General features: G+C 31.4%; 1 protein-coding gene across 2 annotated transcripts in view; it reads left to right on the top strand.

The window, feature by feature from the left end:
• The first annotated feature begins 754 nt into the window (after positions 1-754).
• LOC143245118 (protein XRP2-like) overlaps positions 755-23238 on the top strand; it is a 45217-nt gene continuing 22733 nt past the window's right edge. Inside the window, exons 1-7 of one of the 2 annotated variants that reach the window (XM_076491017.1) lie at positions 755-907; positions 2628-2732; positions 6133-6250; positions 8907-8998; positions 19256-19428; positions 21216-21319; positions 22929-23057. In XM_076491017.1, the coding sequence (XP_076347132.1) occupies positions 2659-2732; positions 6133-6250; positions 8907-8998; positions 19256-19428; positions 21216-21319; positions 22929-23057 (690 nt within the window). In that variant the 5' untranslated portion in view covers positions 755-907; positions 2628-2658. The remainder of the gene's footprint in view (positions 908-2627; positions 2733-6132; positions 6251-8906; positions 8999-19255; positions 19429-21215; positions 21320-22928; positions 23058-23238) is intronic. The other variant, XM_076491018.1, reaches the window with a different exon arrangement.

Here is a 23238-nt window from a genome sequence, read left to right as displayed (position 1 = left end):
TCATGGATTTTCAAAAAAATTACAGAAAGAAGATAGCTTAAAGTGAAAATGCGATTACAAAAAAGTAAACAAACAAGGTTTGGTTTTGGAATTTCGCACAAAGCTACTCGAGGCCTATCTGTGCTAGCCGTCCCTAATTTAGTAGTGTAAGACTAGAGGGAAGGCAACTAGTCATCACCACCCACCACCAACTCTTGGGCTACTCTTTTACCAACGAATAGTGGGATTGAGCGTAACATTATACACCCCCACGGCTGGGAGGGCGAGCATGTTTAGTACGACGCGGGCACGAACCCGCGACCCTCGGATTACGAGTCGCACACCTTACGCGCTTGGCCATGCCGGGCCCGTAAACAAACAACCTTAAAGTTTGAGATTTAATGTTGACACTATTTCCTTAACCTACAAATTTTAATTTTTATTATTCTTGTTTTGAATGAAGCACAAAGCTACACAATAGGCTATATATACACTGACCAATCGGGGTATCGAAACCCGGTTTATATCATTGTAAGTCCGCAGACATACCACTGAGCCACTGGCGGGCTTTTATTCTCCTAAATATTACAGGTTTTAGGCAAGGAGTCAAAATAGAGGTTTGTAGATCGAAAAAAGAATGCCAACACTAAATTGTCAACCTTAAGCTTGTTTGTTTACTTTTTTGGCGATTGCATTTTCACTTTAAGCTACCTGCCTTTTTTTCGCTTTTTTAAGATCTGTATTAACATTTTAAAATAATTTTGTATATATATTTATATACGTACATAGACACACACATAAAATACATAGCCATGAGTGACTTTAGTAACTGGCCTCTGGTGGACGGGTGAAGTGAATACTATAAATATATATTCGTTCGATGGAAAGACGTAATGCTCGTTGTTTTATTAAAAATATAAGTGCCCAGGTATTTTAAAATGCATATTATGTTTTGTTTCATTAGAATGTATTTTACAACTTGTTAATTTCGAATTGATGTAATATGTACCGAATTGTGTTGAGTTTAGATAAGTACTGTGCTCATGCGTTCGTTTTGAATTAACAAAGTAAATTTGAATTTCCAAACTCCAGTGTTCCGAGCATAGCTAAACTACTGAAAATGATTAAAAGCTGATGCATTAACTACCTACAATTGAACAGTTACGACAGTTGAATAAACTAGTCTGTAGGAATATCACCTTCGAAATACAAAGAACCTGGTAATCTGCCCCCCAAAAAAAAAACAAAAAAAACGCACATATACACCTCAAACAATGTACTGAATTAAAATTTAAATCAGATTATATTATTATTATTAATTTTCTTTGGGGGAGTATGCCCTTTGACCCCTTATAGATTGAGCTCCTTATACTTTCAATCTCGTTGTAAAATCTCCATGTCTAGCCAAGCAACCCACACTTTGCAACTCCTTCCAACATTAGTGATATACAATACGTTTATTCAACAACAGTCACTTTTAGTAGCATATTTTTTCAAACTTGGACATGTGGCAGTCAGACGGGTGTTGTATTTTCAGTAATTTTGATTTGTTGTTATTTAGCTGGTCAGTTACACGTACAAGTGTTGATTGAGTGTGCTCAAGGCAGTGGCTTTTTGCTACAAAAGAGTTCTTTTTTTCTTTCTCTCTCTTTCTCACAAAAATAACCAACAACTAGAAAAAGATATCTGATTACAAACCTTGCTTGCTTGCTGCAAGTTATTGGGAAAGAAAAAAAGGATTTCAGCTTTAAAATTAATGGGATATAGCATTTTGTAGGACTTTACAGTAAAAACAAAATAATAGCAAAACACTATTAAGTGTTACTATGCAAAATTTCATGAGTTTTTACATACAAATGTTTATAACCCTTACCTTCTACAAGAAATGTCTTGCCTTGTGATGCTTGAAAAGTAACCTTCTTTTGATAATGACCCTTTGTCATTTTAATATCCTCTACATGTTACTGTATGTGCAGAAGTAGCCATGATCTTCAGGTAAAGAAACATTTAACATTAGTTACTTCCATGTGATGTGATAATGCATATCTTTAGATCCACTTGAGGAAAAAAAATCTGTTAGATGTTTATGAAAATAGTGAGTAAATAGATGTAAAGATTTATTATGTGTAGATTTTCTAATTTATTTTTACTGGAAGCATGAACTTGAAAGTTTTATATACATGATCATGTGACTAACAAATACAGTTTTTTATCATAGTTAGGTAATTTTTGAACTTTTTGTGCACATTCACTTAGCTGATCTTGAGTGCTAGCATATTTGAACATTTGTATTTTTTATGTTAAGAGTGAACAAAGTAATAGTGAGTCCTTCAGTTGATTGAAATCATCTGTTTTGTGAAATGACTAAATAATGTACAAAATTCTATTTAATACATTATTAGCAACTATTTGACTCTTTCTTTCTCTCCAGTGCATTTGTAATCTATAATTGATACATCAGAGATCCAATATCCAGTTCTTTAGTGTTACCATGAAGGTAAACTTAAAAATATTAAAGTCCAAAGACACTTCATACTTATGTAATAGCTCGTACTGTATATTTTACACTAAAAGTTTTTGAAACCAAGTGTTTTTGCAAATCTTTAACCCTTTTGTTATTCACCAATAATTTATTTTTAAATCTACAGCTGCTTACAATTTAATACCAGTTAACGCCCAATGGGTTGCCTTCAGTCAAAGTCTCGTCTGGCCAATAAGGAAAAAGAAAATGATACAAATAAGTCTTATTCCTGGTGAGTTTAATTTTGTTTATATAAATAAATCATCTTCAAGACATGAAATATTCAAGTACATGCAGAGTTGTGACATCCATATTTTTGATTATCATACGTGTATAACTAAAAGATAACGGTTATTAATTTGCACTGTGATTATGCAGTTTGATTGCACTAACAGTTTTCTGTATTGATGCTGTACACACCAAAATAATTGTGGAGTTGATTAATCACACACCCTTATTGAAAGTTTGCTAGTTAAGTCAAAAGTTATTATATCAATCTTTCAGTAGGACCATTTGACAATAGCAATAAAGAGAAATATAAATTAAAAAAAAAATGTATATATATGATATCTATGTATGATAAAATTAAAATGAATCATTAAAAACTCTTTGTTTTCACAATTATGCATCTGTTTTGAGTATTTTCCTGTGATTACTGCAGATTGTGTTTTTAATATTATTTGGTGATAGAAATGTATTTGTAAATATTAATTATATAGGGTTTTAATGGATATTTAGTTAGTATTCACTATTCAACTTGCTTGTCATTTTTGCTGATTATTTAATGTGGCCAGATATTAATATTTAATCAACAGCTGGTAAATTGAAATGTCATTATTATTTACCATGAAGAGTATAATCTAAAGCTTATTACAAGTAGTTGGAAGTGGAAGCTCTAATAAGTAACCAATTAAAAAGGCCAACATGTGTGGGTGAATGCAACATGTTTCAACCACACAATTCCAAGAATTTTAACACCAGAAAAACTAAAAATTGTGTCTTTCTAGGTGAATGTGTGTGTTTTTCTTATAGCAGAACTAAATTGGGCCATCTGCTGAGCTCTCCAAGGGGAATTGAACCCCTGATTTTAGCATTGGAAATCCATAGACTTACAGCTGTGCCAGTGGGAGACATCCTTGGTGAAAAATTGAGCAAAAGACAGAAATTCCTAAATAGACTGTGTTATAATTTGTATGTCTATAAATATATCCTATGTTTTAATAGTTGTATGACTACTACTTCAGTGTCTTGAATGATTTAGCTACCCTTGTGTCAAGTTCTTTTTCTTCATTCAGTAACTTGCTGTGGGTTCCTGTGTTCTAATGGAATTATGAGATTTTAACTTGAGGTATCATTGCGTCTGTTTCTTCTAGCTGTTTTTTCACTACTGATCAGCTAAAACAACTCCTTTGCCATCATCTTTGCTTCTTCCCTGTTTCTGGAATACATAGAGGATGATAACTTACTAAAGTTCATGTGCCAGGTAGTCATTCTCAAACTCATTGGTATTATTTGGATGAATCTCTGATAAGAATAAAATCTCCTGTTGCCGAACATTAATGTTTCTTACTGTATTTCTGAAAAACAGGTTCTATTAGTGTTTGCAGAAAAAAAAAGGCTCAACTGTTGCATCCTCTTGTGGCTGCTATTTGATAGGTGTGGATTTTTTGAGAAAAAAAACTATTGGCTGAGTGACAACATCCTAGAATAATGTATGCTTACGCTTTAAAAATCTACTGACCACTTCCCATTTCAAAAAAAAAAAAAAAAAAAAGTAAAACATGATTTATGATTTTATTTAACAGTGAACACAATGAAACATTAAAGTTTGTTTATGGATAAGACAAGTAATATGTTTTTAAAAACTTTTTAGTATCAGAGATCAGTGTTTTTGCTAGATTTATCTAACACTGTCTGGTGAATACTATTAAAAATTGGAATGAAATCATTATATGTAACTGTGTAAACAGTGATACTACATCACTAAGTGAGAAATTGAAATCAAGTCAAACACAATTGTTGGATAGGGAAAATTAAAATAAATATAATTTTACCATTTTTGATACTGGTTGATGCCAGTTTTTTGTTTTGATATTAAAGAAAACTTGTTATTCTTGGGCATTTGGTAATAAAAATTTCATACCCTGTTTATTAAAAATAAATAAACCTTTCATCAGCAGTGAATTAATATGATTGGTTATCTAACTCCAATGTTTTACCAGTTATAAAATATAATTCTTCAACAGGTTGATAATTAATTCTCGTAGTTTCTTCATTCTTTCTTCGATAATGTTCGTGTGTGATACGTTGTTTGGTAAAAAACCCTGGAGTTTGAGGCCCCACTTTCATCATAACAACTGAATACAGTAGGTTTTGAAGGTTGTGACAAATTATTGTATTCTAGACAGGGGTGTAGATTTTTTACACCCAGTGGGGGGGATGATTTTTGCAACCATTTATGTGGACTATTCAATTTGCAAATTGGTGATCTCTGATTATGTGAACCTGAAAGCTGCAAACATGCAGTCACAGAGTAATCTTATTGCCACGATACTTGCATGTATACTTAGGCCTACTGACTGATACTTATGAACTATCGCTTAGATCCTTAAGCTTAGAAGCACAGCTATTGAAAAAGCCTACATCTAGGCCTAATTATGTAATTTGATTGGAAAGAACACGATAATCACAAGAACAAACACACAGTTTGCAGGCCTGTGATGCAATAAAACAATTCAACATACCAAACTGTAGGGGGGATGATTGTATGCACCATACCCCCCACCTAAAATGAAAGGGGGATGTATACCCCTCATCCTCCCAGGAACTACGCTCCTATTCTAGAACATGCTTATAGTTGAGATGATTGTATATTGAGTTAGGAGAAGCTATTTTCCCTTGCCTTCAAGCAAAGTTAATATGCTATTCAGTTGGAACTTCACTTTAAAATCAAGAAGTAATTCATTTTTTTATTGATAGTTTGTTGGTATAAAAGTTATAATTCTATCATTCTCCACACAACTGTTAGGTACTGTCAACTAACTTTGGTATTTGTGCTGCATGACAGGTTTTAAAATGTGTCATTTACTGAATTTTGCAGATGTACTGCTGGTTGAAACTTTCCGAAGCATTGACACTGTCAACACTAGTGAGAGTTAACTACAATATGAATATTCACTTGGAAATATCATATTAGTCTCTGTTAAAGTACTGATACTATATCCTATTTAGTCTGTAATTTGTTTACATTTTTTAAAATTTCAATCTTACTATATTATTTGCTTGTATGTTCCATGAAATCAATGAATCTGTTTGTTAAAATAAATCTGTCAGTTATTCAGAGAGTGAATATTTGTTATTTGGCTGGATATTTGGCACTTAGCATAAACACCATCTGTTGCTTTTCTTAAGTAAGTGTTTATACTCTGCTTATATTTGAAGAGGATTATAGCTTTTTCTGTTCAAAATTTAAACAGTGAGTTAAAAAACTACCATCAACTGAATTAATTACTAATACACTTTGTTTTCTTTCAACTACCAAATGTACAAACTTACTTCTGGCTGTAGCATACGTTCGTTGTTATCTCATTATGTTATCATTTATTTGAGGTAAATTATATTTCATATTCCAGGGATAATAAGAAAAAACTGAATCCAAAAGATTTTACCATAGAAAACTTGAAGGATGAAACTGCTGGAAGGTTACCAAATACAGTAAATGGAGAACAATTCATAATACAAAATTGTGTGGTAAGCTTAATCTATGATGCTTTGGATTTCCTCTCTTTCACATTCACTTTGCAAAATATTCAGATTATGTGCATAGCTTACATTGAAAAAGAAAACTTGAATGGTTCATTCCCAATTCTATGTGTAGTGAATGACAATATGAAATTACTAATAGTAAAGTGCAACAAATTATTTATAACAGCATTGAAAAGAACCTAAGCCTATTATATACTGTAATTTTGAGATTCAGTATTACACCTTGAAAAGCATTAAAATAAAGATACTTTTATTTTGAAAAGATGAGAAACACCTTATTATTAGCACAGAATGTAGATGTAAGGCTAACTTATGAGTCTAGATATTAGGTGTGAGGCCTCATCAGTAGGACAGATATGGTATGACTAACATATTGTTATACATTCTTCTTTGCCTTTTTTCTATATTCTCTAACTTCAATTTCATAAGTTGGCTGAACTTCATGGGATATTACTGGGATTACTGCCCAAAATGCTGTTGATAGAATGGGTGATTATCTGATGAAACAATGCTCACTGATTGTTATAACTAAGGATGTGTGTGCAGTATATTAAAATAGCTGTGTTCACTACTCAATTGATTTTCAGTTTTCATCTGTTTAGGTAACTTGATTAGATCAGAAGTTAATAATATTAAGGCGATGTCAGTGTCATTTGCAAAATTCAGAGTTCTGAAATTCTATTAAAAGCACAAGTATGATAGGTCTGTTAAGTTTGCATTAAGTTTTTGCATTATTTGTACGAGTTTAAGAGAAACAATTTAATTATTTGAAATTTTAGTCTTTATATATTTAGAGGATTGTTTAGTAATGATCCATCCTCTGCAAGTTGAAATCCAAATAAATAGTAAATGCATATTTATGACCAACCTTTTTCCCTTAAAAGTAGTGTGTATAAATTCTAGTGATTTAGCAAGTATACTGTTGTATTTTATTAATTAGGCCATTTGATTATAATGATTTTTTAAAGATTTATCTTAATGCTTGAAGATCATAGAAGAATACTTAGCAAGTAAAGTTAATACTAATGATGCAAAAGTCTTGCCTCACTATAACAATTGTCTGTCGAACTATCACCGATTATTCTTCTGTTACAATAAATGGTTATTAACATTGCAAGAGTGTGCAGAAGTGACCTTGTTGTTTAGGGATTCTGTATTTAACAAACTTTAACTGAAGCATTCTGACTGCCACAGATATTTATCATTTTATTGCTAAGTTTGTGAAATTAGTTCTATAGCTGACAGCTGATCCTAAGTCTAGTGGAAGACTTTATATGAAAGTGAATTAATCTTTTAGATATGATGGCAGGCCATTTCTTATCAAGCCCAACAAGGTCAACTTGCCAAATTGCAAGAGAAGCATGAATACATCAGCAAAGATTTTTCATTACAAGGGCTTAAAATTTATTGTACTTGTTTCCCATCGAGTAGTTAGAGTCATCACATTAAGGTGGCAATACTGATGCAGATGTTTTGTTTACACTTAAATTTTAGGAAAATATTGTAAATTTCACAATTCTTAAAATGTTGTTCCTGCTGCAAAAAATAAATTCTCTAAAAACATACAAGGCAGGTGTACATGTTGGAGCTTTGACTGTTGGATTGAAAAAAGCAAAGATGGAAATTTGAAGTAATTATTTAAGGTTTCATTTCTAATACATTGTTTATAAGCATTATTTATGTTAAAATGGTTATAATTCAGGTGAGATTGAACTATAGGGAAAGCAATATTACCATAACTGTGGAAGTTCCTGTGATTTCATCCGTGGTGTAGTATCACTTTCTATGGATTTTAATGCCTAAGAAATTTTTAACACAGAAACTTGTGAAACATTATCAGTTAAAGTAAACCAGCTCAAAAAGTATGTAGTGCATGCCTAAGCTTAGAGGTTTTAGCAAGATTGTTAACAGGCTAAATGAAGTTCGTTATACTGTTGGCATTTTATGTGATCTTGAAACTTGTTACACAGTAATAATGTATGCCTAAGCTTAGAAGTTTTAGCAAGACTGTTGACAGGCTAAATGAAGTTTGTTATACTGTTGACATTCTATGTGATCTTGAAACTTGTTACACAGTAATAAGTATGCCTAAGCTTAGACGTTTTAGCAAGACTGTTGACAGGCTAAATGAAGTTCGCTATATTGATGGCATTCTATGTGATCTTGGAACTTGTTATAAAGTAATAATGTATAAAGAAAATTGGGTTTAAATATATGTAACAAAAAAGCAAACACTGCCACAGTGCAACAAGTTATAGTGTTCCATAAATATTAATATCAGCAAAGGTGGTATTTTTCAGTAATTGAAAAGATTAAACCATAAATTCAAACTCATTATAACCAAATATTAATAGAGAAACTTTGATTTGTTTAAATGCAATTATGTTTCAATTACTTTAGTATATTAAGTAGGGAAGTTTAGGTAGGAAAAATGTATGATATTGCTTTAAATGCTTTGTTTATTATACAAGATTTTATAAAATAACAAAAACACTTACAATATGTTAAATCAGGTTTTTAAGGTCTGAATGAATATTTTTAGAGGCCTTCAGATTTACAAAGACAGTGAAATATTTTATTTTTTTTCAATTCAATAATTTAACTATTCAGACCAATAAACATGTACATTTCTCCCTCATAGAACTGTAACATCTATGTCTTTGACCACGTCAGCACAGTAACTGTGGACGATTGTATCAATTGTAATATTTTCCTTGGTCCTTCAAAAGGAAGGTAAGCAAAATTAGAAATAAGAAAATTATTGTGGCAAAGTAGTATGAATCTTGGTTATCCTCACTGTCTCTTTAAGTTGACTGGGCATGGTGTAGAAGTTAGTGTAGCTTGACTGTGAATTCAAGGGTTCATAGTTTGAATCCCTTTGATCCAAAAATACATGGACAGCTCTTTAGGGCTATGATTATACTACAAGATCAATGTTCAAATCCAACTTTCCAGTGAAACAAAGCAACTTAAGAATTGTTGATAAAGTAAGTGCTTTTCATATCAACTTATATTGTATATGTTTTAAATGGACTTTAGATCATATGCATAGTATTAGAGTTTATTCCAAGTTATTCTATAAAAATTATGTTCAGACTTTCTCGTGAATGCAAGAATACAAATCAGTGAAAATGATTTCTTCAAAAACTGGTCAGTGAAAGAAAACTTATGCACTAAACAAGCAGTTATAGAATTTCACGCTGTTTATACCTTGTTACAAATATCAAAGTTATGTTCCACTTGTATACAAAGAAATGAAAAATGTTTGTCGATATTTCAGAAACCTTCAAAAAAAGAAAAAATAATAATTTAAACATAAAACCTACTTTGTGTTTCCTGTTTTGTTTAAAATCTTTATTGTTGTTAGTTTATCAGTGGCTTCTTGAATTAATGTGGACTTTTTTTTAGTTTATGAATTTTCTGGCAATATTTGATAACCATTAAGTTGTTATAAACTTCTGGATGTGTTCATTGAATTGAAGCTTTGTTCTGATAGATTTAAATTTGGTGTTTTTGCTTATGACATATCTTATTACTAAAGCTGTTGTACAAAAATGTTCAGTTGATAAATTTTTATAGAGTTGAACCCTTTCACAGGAGGAGCTATGTAAACACTTTTCTGCACAAGTCACTGTGTTACATTCAAAATGTAATTTTACACTGTTACTATAAATGTATTCATGTGAAATTAAATTAATATTATAATGTATGTTATGATTCAAAGGTTTATTTTGTCAAAGTTTCAAGTCCTTTATTTAAAAAAAAACTTTAAAAAATCTACTTAGAATTTCAGATATGTTGTCCTGTGGCTCTTTCTTCATTAATACAAAGGTTGTGGAGTAGATATACACATTGACAATAGGATACTTTCATAACTTTTTGACTTACATGTTTCAAAGTTCACTGAATGAATACAGTTGAAACAAGTAATACATTTTTTCAACCCCTGACAGCTGCCACACCCATTTTTTACATGTTTGTTTGAGCTTTGTAGCCTGTGTGTAGATGTTACATACCCATTTGTATAGCCATTAGAAAGTGTTAATTTTATGCCAAATTTAACAATGGTTATTTTGAAACTGAGATGCAGTTGTTGTCACAAAAATACATATTACTGACTATAGTATTTTGGACTGTTTAATAAAACCTCTAACATCTGCAGTTGTTTCTTATATAAATATGTTATAGTTAGAGATACAGTTTAAGCTGTATTATATTTTAGTTAATTATGTATTAGATATGTTTTAACATGCATAATTGAAAGAGTTAAACATTTTAAAAATATATATCACAATTTGCATCTGTTATCAAGGCTTATATTATTACAAACTGAATGAAAATTTCACTGAATGGTTGCACATGCCTCCCAAAAAAACTGTAATATACTTTGAGGGCTCTGTAAACTTGTGTCAAGCTGTATAATAAGTTAGTGTTAAAGGAAAATAAAACATTAAAAATTAGCTATGTGAAAAGGAAAAGATCTAAAATTATGAGTTTAACAAAAGGAAAATCTTTAAAGATATTGTAAAAAAAATTAAAAGGGGTATATATGATTCTAATTATTTTGCTGTATTGTAGCTAAATTTAGGGATATGGTAGAGCAAAAAAATATAAACAAACATCTACGTTAAAAACTTTTGACATTCTTTTAAGAGGTATGTAAGAGAATATGTAAATGAAACATGAAAGGTATTAAATGAAGAAGAGTATTTGTGTATTTGAAATGAAAATCACCTTGAACTTGATTTGTTAACAATTAGTTTTCAATACACCCTTGTGCAAATTAATTGAAACAAATGGTCATTTTACAATATTTTCAGCATGATGGCCGGTGTAGGCTTGCTAGACCTGCTGATTTCCTTTAATAGTCATTTTTTCACACAGAAGGCATCATTAGCTGTGTTTTGCATGTACGGTCGATATATTTTTGGGAAATATGACGAAATTTTGAGGAATATTACGTCATTGAAAATTGCGTTATAAGGGCAAGGAGACCAGTCAAAAAACAACTTATTACTAACTCAATGAAGAAAAAACGGTATCAGTGGGGTCTGAAATACAAGAACTGGATGCAAGAACAATGGAGGAAGATGTTAGTCAGTGACGAGACTCATTTCTTCGTACATGGTCAAAGAAGCTGCATGTTTGCAGATCTCCAGGTGAGAAACTTCGAGAATCTCACATCAATCAGTTCGTAAAACATACCTTGAAGAAGATGTTTTGTGGCTGTTTCAGCTACTATGGCCGGAGGCTTACATATAGTAGAAGGTATGATGCGAGGACCACAGTACATCGAAGTCTTGCAGAGAAGAGTTGTTCCAGAATTAAAAAAGAGATTTCCAGATGGATCTGGCTCCATACCACACGTCCAAACTTGTGAAGAATTTTATGACTACAACGGGAATAAAGGTGCTGGACTGGCCTGGAAACTCTCAGGACTTAAATCCTATTGAAAATTTTTGGGCAATTTGTAAAGAAAGTCTTCAGGGAAAAGACTGTACTATGAAATATAAGCTAATTGACGCCATAATTGAGGTGTGGTACCACGATCCAAAAATTAGTAAAGATTACAGTCAACTCGTGGATGCGATGCCAAAGTGGATTAATGATCTTCTGAAAAATAAAGGCAGTTATATCATGTATTAATTTGTGAGTAATTTTTGGATTCTCAGAAATAAAATGCAAAAAAATTGAAAAAAATGTAATTTTTTGTCTTGTTTCAGTTAATTTGTACAAGGGTGTAACTATGACAAAAAGTAACTTAGTTTTAGTAAAATCACTTAATCATAATAATGCCACTTGATATTTAACAACATTTTACCAGTTTATGAGAAAGCACCTTTAGAAATCCTAGTTACAGCATATATTATTGTACCAGTGACATTTATTAGTTGATATCCACAAGTTATATAGTAGTGCCATGAAAGGGTTAACAGAATTATTAAGAGAGTATTACTAAGGTGTTCTATATAAAAATGGTGTCTTAATTTTTCATAACTTTGTAATATTTGTATATTTTTATTTGGTAATTTTTTTGGCTGTTATCATTTGTATAACTGTCCAAACATTTGTTTTCACAGATAGGTATTGAAAGAATTTACTGTTTTGGGTGTGTTTTTTGGAAGGAGTGGGGGTGTTAAGTTTTTACTTATTTAGACATTGATATTTTAAAATATAGAAAAGTTAATAGACATTTTTTGATCACTTATTGTTATGGTATTATAGGTATTAAACATTGTTAATTACATATGCACAGTATTGGTATATATAATAAAAAAAGGCTTAAAAGACATAAAAAATGTAATGATGTATCACATGATGCATGTACTTTATAAAACTTGGATATTAGTTAAATCTTTTGTCCCTTTCTTACTTCATACTAGGGTTCATTGTTTGACCAATAACTGGATTTTATAAAAATTGCACTTCTATTAAGTGACTATTCGAGTGGGTTTTATGTATATTTACTTCAGTTTTCACCTTTAATCATTTGAGTTCAACTTTGTTTATCAGTTTTCCAACTGATCTGTAAGTTTTAAGATATTTATGCAGTATTAAAGGAATTACTTTTTTTTAATCCTTTTAGAAGGTTATGCATCATTATTTTAAGAAAACATACATTTCATAATACCACAACTTGCAGTTACACAGACATGGAAAGCTTGTTGTTTTAATTTTATTAAAAAGTTTGAAATAGTATTATTCTGTCGACATAATTATTGTCTCTGCCCAAAGGCAGAACTATTGTTTTCACTCGTCTCAGTTGCCTCCCTCCTTTTTTTCCAGTGGAATAGGAATATGTCTGATGACTTACAATGCTAGAAACCTGGTTTCAATACATGTATTGGGCAGAACACAGATGGCCTGTCGTGCATCTTTGTGCTTAACTACAAACAATCCTCATTTATGTTTGAGCAATATAAATTACCTGAATTTAATTAAATTTGATACAAAAGGTGAGCTTGCAAAAGAAATAATTGAGTAACTTTTTGTTAGTAACCAAGGGCCATTGAAAATCATTCACTTTCTTTATAATTGTCACAAATTAAGATATTGAAAAAAAAAACTCAAGAACATAATAAGATAGAAAGAAGATTAATTAATCTGAGTGCATTTCTAGATTTTATTTTAGTTAGCATCATAGTATTTAAAACTGGATGATAATAAACTTGACTAATCAATATAATTTGTTACTTGTGAGCATGATACATTTGATCATGTAGTCACTATATCAGGTAGTGACACACAGAATAATCAACTAACAAGAGTTAGTGTTTCTGATAGTTACTGTTATAAATTATTCCAACTATCCATTATTACTTTTGATTAGTTTCAAAACAAGCACCCACTTATAGCTATTACTTGACCACTAGAATTTCTTTCTTTGCCCATTTAAGCATTAGTCTGATTTTTTAATTTTTTTTTGCATTCTCCAGTCTTTTAAACTGCACTGGATTGCTCTTGGCGATATTTATCTTATGATACTTTCCACTTGTGTCAGTGCTTCTCTGTCTTAGATTTCCCGTTATTCTGAATGATCAGAATAATAGTCTGGGAATTCCTACCATAAATTTGCTTGCTAATTGGGAAAAGAAAAAAATCATAATTATTTTTATTTATTATTATTATTATCTTCTATTCCACCTCTGATATCTAGCATCAAACAACAATCGGAGAGGTGGGGATCACTCTCGGTTGAAACTGTTGTAGATTATATTCATGATGAAATGGAGACATTCAGATCTGTGGTGTTCCTCTGGTGGGTTCTGAGGCTACAGTTCCAGGCAATCCTTGACATTTTGGAGACTTTAAATTTGCTTTTGTTTTTTATGGATATAGAATTTTTTCAAGGGCAGGTTTTATCCTTTAAAAGATGCACAAATATCAGAACAATAATATAATGTGCTCACCCTTCATAATGTGATGGCAGTCCCCCTGTTTATTGGTAAAAGAGTAACCCAAGAGTTTGTGGTGGGTGGTGATGACTAGCTGTCTTCATTTTAGTCTTTCACTGCTAAATTAGTGACAACTAATGCAAGTAACCCTCGTGTAGCTTTGAGTGAAATTCAAACCATGTGTTAGTGTGCTGTGCAAATAAAACAACTTACAGAATGCACTGTGTACTATTAAGAAAATGATAGTTTAGCAACCTTACCCTTCCTATAGCTCAAACTGTGGTAATGCAAACTATCACACATTTTCAAAAAATGTGTTCTACTGGACCCATACTTCATGTATCAAATTTCAAGACAGTTTATTGAGAAGATATAAAATTGCCACTTTTGTTTGAAGTTTGTTTTTGTGTTCTTTGCACCAGAAGCACCAAAAATTCATTTGATAGAGAAACATACTCAACTTTTATGAATTTTTTTTCAAGTTTTGTTCATTAATAGATTTTTACAACCCATAATTAGGTCTCAAACTTAGTATATATATGAGCCATGTGCAAAGTTGTTCAACAAAATTTGCTGAATTTTGAACAAAATGTTTATGCACACCTATGCAAAAAGTTTCATGAACTATTGGTCTAAAAGTATTAATACAACTTCACCTAAGAGCAAAAGTGAACCACCACTTTTTAGTTTTTTTTGTCATTTAGATTGAAGACAGTTATCTTAGAGACATATCTATAGGGAGAAAGAACATGTAGATATTCAAGTATTGGTTAGACCAAATAAACTAGATTAGCAGTTTTTAGCACATGTTTTCAACTGAATAACGTAGATGAATGTTATTACTCATTGCCAGCTTTGAAGCACAATTTTGCTAAAACGTATGAAGTTCTCCTAATTAAAGATCATTTAACATCACATCATATTATTTCAAACAGTTAACATAAATAATGATGTTTGATGTCGCTCTACTGAGTGCATGTGGGTGATGACAAGAAACTGTTAATCTTGTTTTCTTATACCTCTGGACTTATACCACCAGAAACTGAGTTTTGATACCTGTGGTTGGCAGAGGATAGATAGCCCCTTGTATGTATTTGTGCTTAATTACAAACAAGTGAATAACTAATACAGAAATTGCTTAAAATTATCCCCATACCTGGTCAAGCTGAGATGTCCAAATTATTTTTCTACTGCCACAGAGATTTAGATTGACCCTATAGCTGTCAGTTATGTGAAATCTCCACCTGTTATTGGTCATAAATAATACAATAGTAGATGTCAGAGAATATTTGTGATGTGTTTTGAAAGCTTGATGCTGAATGGAAGACCAGTATGATTTTGCTGATATCTTTATAAAGCAAAAGTTGTGTATGTGACAAATGCTTGCTAGAAATTGAGAGTTTAGCTCGAGGATATATATGACATAAGTGTGAAATTCCATGAAAATTGACAATTCCTCATATAGTTGGCATTTATGTATATGCATTCTTTTAAAAATACAAAATTCAAACTTTTATGTTGTTAAAATTTGATCTGTAAATTACATTTAATGCCAACTTTATAGATATAAATTAATATAAAGTAGTTTAATTAAATTTTAAATGTAAGTGTAAAAGGCCATGATATAATGCACTTTTACTAATTCATAGTGAAAGGGTTAGCTCTCCAAAAATAGGCTGTTTTAGGGTCAGATCACATGAAAAGTTTTTACTTGTATGTAGGTTTAGTACTATAACTTTTAGTGCACTAAATGTATCTTCACAATGTAGACATCTTGTAAATAGTACAAGTTGTTTATACACAAAATTATTTTTTTTAATGAAGTATTTTTACTGAATGTTTGTAAATATTCTGTTTTTTTTACTAGTTCAAGTGCAAAGTGATTTTGTGTTAAGATTAAAAATACTTTTCTTCAACTCAAAAATCTCAAGTGTCACTTGTGCAGTTCTCTAAAACCTATTAACTATATTTCAGACACTATTTTTAGTACAATTTTATATTTTATCTGTTTTCCCCACCTTAACTGTATACAAGATTGGTCAAACTGAGAAATGGGAATTATAGCTTGCAGTACCTCTGTGGAGTCAATTTAAGTCTCATTTAGTTGTAGGAATTTCTTGCAAAACATATGTTTCCTAAAAATTGAGTACAGTGTGATAGTTTGTCAAAGGAACTTGAATTATTATATTTTTATTAAATATTTGATACATATATAATGATACATAAGTCCACGGGCACATCACTGTGCCACTGAATGGCTTGTAAGGATGACACTGATGTAATTAAATGTATATAATGAGGTATTTTTATATTTTACTATGCACACACCACTTCATTTATGACTTGTTAGTGCTGACAGTATCTCATCAACTGGTAGACCATCACATTCTGATCCTACTCTTAGATACAACCAGAGCAGGCTTCCCTTGTAGGACTGAGCCATCTATTCTTGTTCCACTTCCATATATCATCAGTCTGGATATTTTTTATTTTTCATCTCCTCTCTTAGTCAGGCTCAGCTGTCACTCATCTAGCTCAATATTTTGAATAGGGCACCACACTCTTATCCACCTTTCCTACTCCCACCGTATGAATGGTTCCTTTTCTTCTGAAAATGTGAGCATCACTTAAATCCCTTGTATCTGTTGGATGAGAGCACAAACAATCCTTTTATTGATTGTTATGTGATTGTGGATCATAAACATTAATTTACTGGTCACTTAGTCTTGATTGTTCTTCGATCATGAGGGGTTGTTAAGTCGGGACACTACTATGATATGGGTTCCTCTACTGCCTCCTCATTCAGAGATTTACCTCCTCATGAATACCTTGCTTCAAGGATTGAGGTGCATGTACTAACAATCAGAAATTCTGTAAAGAGGGTTCCTTATAGAGTGTTTTACTCCTTTTTACTCTTCAGCAGGCCTTGCCTCGTGATCTGGGCTTATTAAAGGGTAAATCTTCAGCTTTTACTCTGACAATCCATGGTCTATCTTGTGTTTGCCATCAAGGAGGTACGTGGACTAGAATTCCTGATTTTACAGTTTTGTACTTTCTTTCTACCTTATTATGTTCTATGGATGGTGCATGTGGTAGCAGTTCAGTTGTTTCTATCTAAATAGGTTTGTACCAACAGAATATATATTGCATCACAAGGTTCTGTTGGACTGACTCTCATTTTACAATTCTGATTAATGGGTTAGTTTCTCATTGGATCACCCAATTACTGACAATTTGGTCTCCAATACCTCATCTTTGGAATTTGGCAATAGCTGCATTCTGTCTGGACAAGATGGGATTAGCACTCTTAAGACTTCTTTCCACTTTGTATATTACCTGTGGTATGAAACATGATTTGTTTCAACTCATTTTTGGATTCTGTTACTAGCATGAGATTGGTTGCTATACCTGTGTTTGTGCTTTCCCATTCCCTTCTGGCGTGTCCAAAACTTCCAACTTTTTGTCTGTGTCTGTGATCCAGTAAGGTACACCCAGCTGTCCAGAAGCACAAGCTTCTACGTAGAGGTTATACTGTTTAGATAGCATTTGGGTCTAATTTCTAAGGTTGGCATGTATGTTTCTCAGTTTTTACCTAGTATGAAAGGCACTTTTTTCAACAGTAATGACATGCTTATTGGCAATAAAGTTTAGAGAGAATGTTGAACCCTTTTCATTCAGTAGTGTCAACCATAATTCATTTTTTGACCTGGCTCTTTGTTAAAAGTTTTATATCTTCCAGAATTGTGTTAATTACTTTTGTTCAGTTGTTGTGACTACATATTTTTTGAGTCTCCTGTACTTTTCAGATTTCTGAAATCACTCTGGACACTTGGTCCCAAATGACCGTTCTAGTTACCTCCCAGGTATATTAAGGTTACATGTTCTTTCTCAACACCTGTTTGTGACCTGACTTCTATATTCCCTTTACATGCAGGTTTATTTATTACAGATCCTGACCTACAGTCATCACTAGTTGGAGTAATTTGCACTAGGTGTCCCAGACCACTTTCTCATTTTCTTTATGTCCTCAGACCATTTCTTCATACCCAACACACTGTCAGGTGGGAAAGGGGTTCAGTCCTTTTCTTCAGATTAGTTGATCGTTATTTCACTCTCTATCTTATTTTTTTCTGTCCAATCAAATTTCAATCTTGCTCATGTTTAGTGAGGGCCTTGAAGGTTTTGTTGCTTCCACTAATATGTTTAGAGATACCAAATAACACTTTTTATTTTGGGCTCTCTTTGAAGGCAAAGAATCTATTGCTAGTCACATCTAATAGTATTTGTCACTCTTCTATGTCCTTAGTGGCCCAGTTGAATTGCCAGGTAGGGGGTACTGTAAAGACTGGTATGTGGACTTTGCCCCAATATCTTTATCTCACATTATTTGCATAACCTAGCAGTTTTTTTATCTGAGGGCTTTTGCCTACCAACTGTACCATAATATTTCTGCTAGATTATTCAGAAGGGTGAGTATTTTCATTTCTACCTTTAAGGTTCTTGTTCCTTACCTTGTTTTCGAAGGATTCCACTCTGTGGCGAGTGTCGCCCAGACAGGTGTGCTTTTATCAAATCAATTCCACTAATACAATATACCTTATACAAGCTGCAGAGATCTTTTCCTCAGGAATAAGAAACATTTTAAATAAATTAAATTATTTCCTTTTTCTTACAATGTAGTTTTTTATGGTTAGTCAAAGAGTATCATTATGTATTTGTCTTATTAATTTCAACCTTAGTTTCATGAACATACTTCTTTTGATGTTGTATACTTCTAATAAATGCTTTGATATTCTTATGGAAAACTGCAAAATCACACCAAAGGATGCACCAGATGTACCAGATTTTCATGTAAAAAGGATTGAAGAACCTATTAAAAACATCTTTATGGAATTTGTATGTGAAATATGTATAAAGAAAACTGCATAGAAGATGAGTGCAAACACATGTAAATATGTTGAAATATGCAACAGTGTTTTTTTGTTTGTTTGTTTCAAAGAAGTCAATAATGACCTAGGGAGTGGCTTTTCTTTTCTTTTTATGTGTGTATTGTACAATAATAATGTGACATGAGGACATTTGTCTGATTTTTCAGTGTATTTTTACGAGGTTGTGAAGGGAGCAACTTTATGATTGTATGTCAGCAATTTCGTGCCAGGGATTGCAAGAAACTTAACCTGTTTTTATGTTGCTCCACTCAGCCATCAATAGAATCATGTACAGGAATAAAGTTTGGCTGCTTTTCTTATTTCTATGAAGAACTAGAAGGTAAGACATATATTAGGTAATATACATGTTTTTGTTCCCTTATACTGTAATATTGATTAGCATTATTTCAAAATTTATTAACTAAATCTGTTTGTTACCTTTTTTTTATCAGAATAAACTAATATGGAAAAAAATGCATTTTGTTCAGGATAGTGAGGGAAAACAGTTTTTTGTGTGAAGCCATTATTTTGTCTTAATTAGGCTAAAGAAGGTTACAACTCCAATTGTATTTTATCAGACCTAGAATCCAGAACGTATAATGTATAATACCTCATTAAATTTTTTAAGTATTTTATGTCAGGTAATAATAGATCAACTTCTGATATTCAAGTATATTTTGTGATTCCACCTGGAATCTATTGCAGGTGTTTAATTCAGGTATAAAATAGTCTAGTACATGTATTCTATAAATAAGTAATTCAAGTTTTCTTAGCATTTTTACCATAGTTCTGTTTCAGGAGTATAATGTTGCTAACTGAAGTACTTCATATTTTATTGTGGTAGGTGCATATAACTAACGACAGTGACACAATAGTGTTAAAATGTATATGAACAGTATTTGGTAAATTTTAGTGTTGTAATTGTATACTGAAAATTAAAATTATAGAACTGATAAGATGTCAAAGAAAAGAAAAAGTCACTTAACTTTACACACAAAGAAAATTCATTTGTCATAAAGTGTTCTTAATATGTCCACAATCTTTAGTTTTATTTAACTCTTACTGGTTTGGATACGAGGGAAGAGTTCTTTCGTTAAACAACTTTACATAAATTAATTTCAGTTGCTTATTTAGTTAAAATGTTAAAGAGTTCTTTCTTTAACCAACCTTACATAAATTAATTTCAGTTCCTTATTTAGTTAAAATCTTATAGAGTTCTTTCATTAACCAACTTTACATAAATTAATTTCAGTTTCTTATTTAGTTAAAATGTTAGAGTTCTTTCTTTAACCAACTTTACATATATTAATTTCAGTTCCTTATTTAGTTAAAATGTTAAGTTCATTCATTAACCAACTTTACATAAATTGATTTCAGTTCCTTATTTAGTTAAAATGTTAAAGAGTTCTTTCATTAACCAACTTTACATAAATTAATTTCAGTTCCTTATTTAGTTAAAATGGGTACTTTGTTTTAATACAGAAATTTTTTTCAGAATAAAAATTATTTATTTTGAATAAATTCATTGCTTTTACAGTTATTGTTAGTAAAATCTGTTTATGAATTGATCCACAGGAATACTCTTTCCAGAGTAGTTTTTTATTTTACTTTCAAAATCATGTTCTGTGCCAAAATTTTAATTATCATAACTGCAATGACATTGGAGAAGTTGTGGCCACTGACAAAAGGTTTTCACATGTTGGTCTTGGTGAACAAAACCTCTGTACACATATCTAAAAGACATCATTTTTCCTTTGCTGAGAACTTCGAGAAATGTTTGTTATACCTCATGGGGCATGGTCATGTTGACTTTGAGAATGTTTTGAATGCAGCATTAAATTAATATATTTCCGGTCAGTATTTGGTAGTTTTCAAAGAAATTTCATGCACCATAGCTACTTTGCTCAAAACAACCAACAGAAAGCAGATTCTGCATAAATATATATACACACACACATATATGCATGCATGTACATGCATATGACACCAAGAAAAACATACATTTCTATGAAATTGGAGAGCTCTTTTGTTTCATATATTTTAACTTTCTAACAGTAAATCAAGCTGTTTTTTGTTTTATGCTATTTCTTGGTTCTGTTGTAATGTACTTGGTCGTTTGCTTTCCAGAGCAGTTCAAGAAGGCAGGAATTAGCATTTTTAACAACAACTGGAACAATGTCCATGACTTCACTCCAGTAGCTGAAGAACAGAACTGGACTTTCATACCTCAAGTACACTTACTTAAAGTTATAAAACCAATTAACCTTTTTTTAATGTAAAATATCATTTTTATATGCATTCCTCTTTTTTTATATATATTTTGCAAGAATCTTTCTCAATTTTTAATCAGTATGTGCATATGTGTATTTTAACTTTCAACTAGAAGAGTGTTTACATTTTTTTTATTAAAACAACAGATGTTTCATTAAAATTTGGAGTTGCTGTTTTCTGTGTAATATTCAGGCAACAGAAATACAGAGGTTGAGTACATGATAAGGAAATAATTTTGTGCCTCACCACACCATTACTGTTCATGTTGACATGTTCAGTCATGTTTCATCTGATAGTCATGCATTTTTGGCAATAGACTTGCAGTTTAGTTTTCATTGCACAGGCTCTCCTGTGAAAGGCTGTCATGTCAAAGCATGCTAATCCACTCTTCTGGATTTTCCATAAATCAACAACAGGAGAACAGTTTTACAGCACCTGCCTTGATAGTCCATCTCTTGGAAATCTGTAGGTGCTGCAACTGGGGAATTGTATGTTTTCTTATAGAATAGTAGGAATACCTATTTTATTCATCAGCTGCTTGAAGTATGCTGTGGTTCATAGTATATCTTGTGGGAACATTTTGTGTTGCTGTCATTTCTGTTTTCACAATGTTACAAAATGTCATGATTTGCTTACTATAACTAGTCTCTGACTTATTTCAGGTCTTTTTTTTCTCATTGTCCTGGTTTTTCTAGTTGATCCATATTCCTTTATTTTACAATGTCATTTAGTCTCTGACTTATTTCAGGTCTTTTTTTCACATTGTCCTGGTTTCTCTAGTTGATCCATATTGCTTTATTTTACAATGTCATTTAGTACAACGAATACCACTGTCTTGAAAATTCGAAATCTCTGTCCACACAAGTTTTTATGATCTGAATATATGAATATTTTGTGTTGAACAAAAACTTTTTAGTGGTACACACTACTTTCAAAATGCCAGTGTCAAAATATTGTTCTGATACTTGCTGTGATTTTTTTTCATATGGATTGCTGATTTATGTTTATTCATAAATTATTTTAATATTATGTACTCAGCCCTTTGTAATAGCCTTCCCAATCAAAAAAGAGAAGTAGAGACCCCAATTTGTTTAAAATGTTATTTATGTTTGTAATTTCTTTGTGAGAAATTATTGTGACCTAACATTTTCTTATTTTTTGAAAAACACATGAAACCTAGTTTGTTGTATATATATGTATTTAAAATGTAGATAATGTGTTAAAACATACTGAATTTTGTTTGGTTGAAATTAAATTGATTTTTTATTAGGTTTTTAATTTTAATGAGTGAATAACTGATTTAAAACTTGCAAAAACTGTATGATAAACTGTTGTTTGTACATTGTAGAAAAAGTAAGTTGCAGTATGTAAAGAAAGCTTTCCCCAAAAATTCAAAGGATTCTTTCATAATTTTGTACAAACAAGTTTTATGTTTTTCAGGATGTCAAAGTTTCAGTTATTACCTGCGATATGCAAATCAACTAGTGTTTCTTCTTTCTTTCACTTTGTTAAAGTTGAAAAGTTTCTGCTATTAACTACAGAGAGAGATAATAACTTTTTGGATTTTAGGATGTTAAAGTTGAAGAGTTTCTGCCATTACCAACAACAAATGAATTCTCTCATATCAAAATTTCTATGGAACCATCAGATAGTGTTGTTCCTAAAACTTTGGGCATCAGAAGCAAGATATCAAACCAGGTGAGCATCTCTTCAGGACTATATGTATAATAATAATGTTTTTTTATTACTAAAGGAATTTTATAGAAATTAATAAATATTTGTGATCAAGAAATAATGAACATTTCTTTAAGAGGGTTTGAGAGGTATTTAGCATTATCAAACCAAACTTTTATTGGTCATTTTTCAATCATAACAGGTG

This window comes from Tachypleus tridentatus, chromosome 2 (assembly GCF_004210375.1).
Source record: "Tachypleus tridentatus isolate NWPU-2018 chromosome 2, ASM421037v1, whole genome shotgun sequence".
NCBI classification, from domain to species: Eukaryota; Metazoa; Arthropoda; class Merostomata; order Xiphosura; family Limulidae; genus Tachypleus; species Tachypleus tridentatus.
Note: the sequence above shows the minus strand (reverse complement) of the source record. Positions and strands in the feature narration are given on the sequence as shown.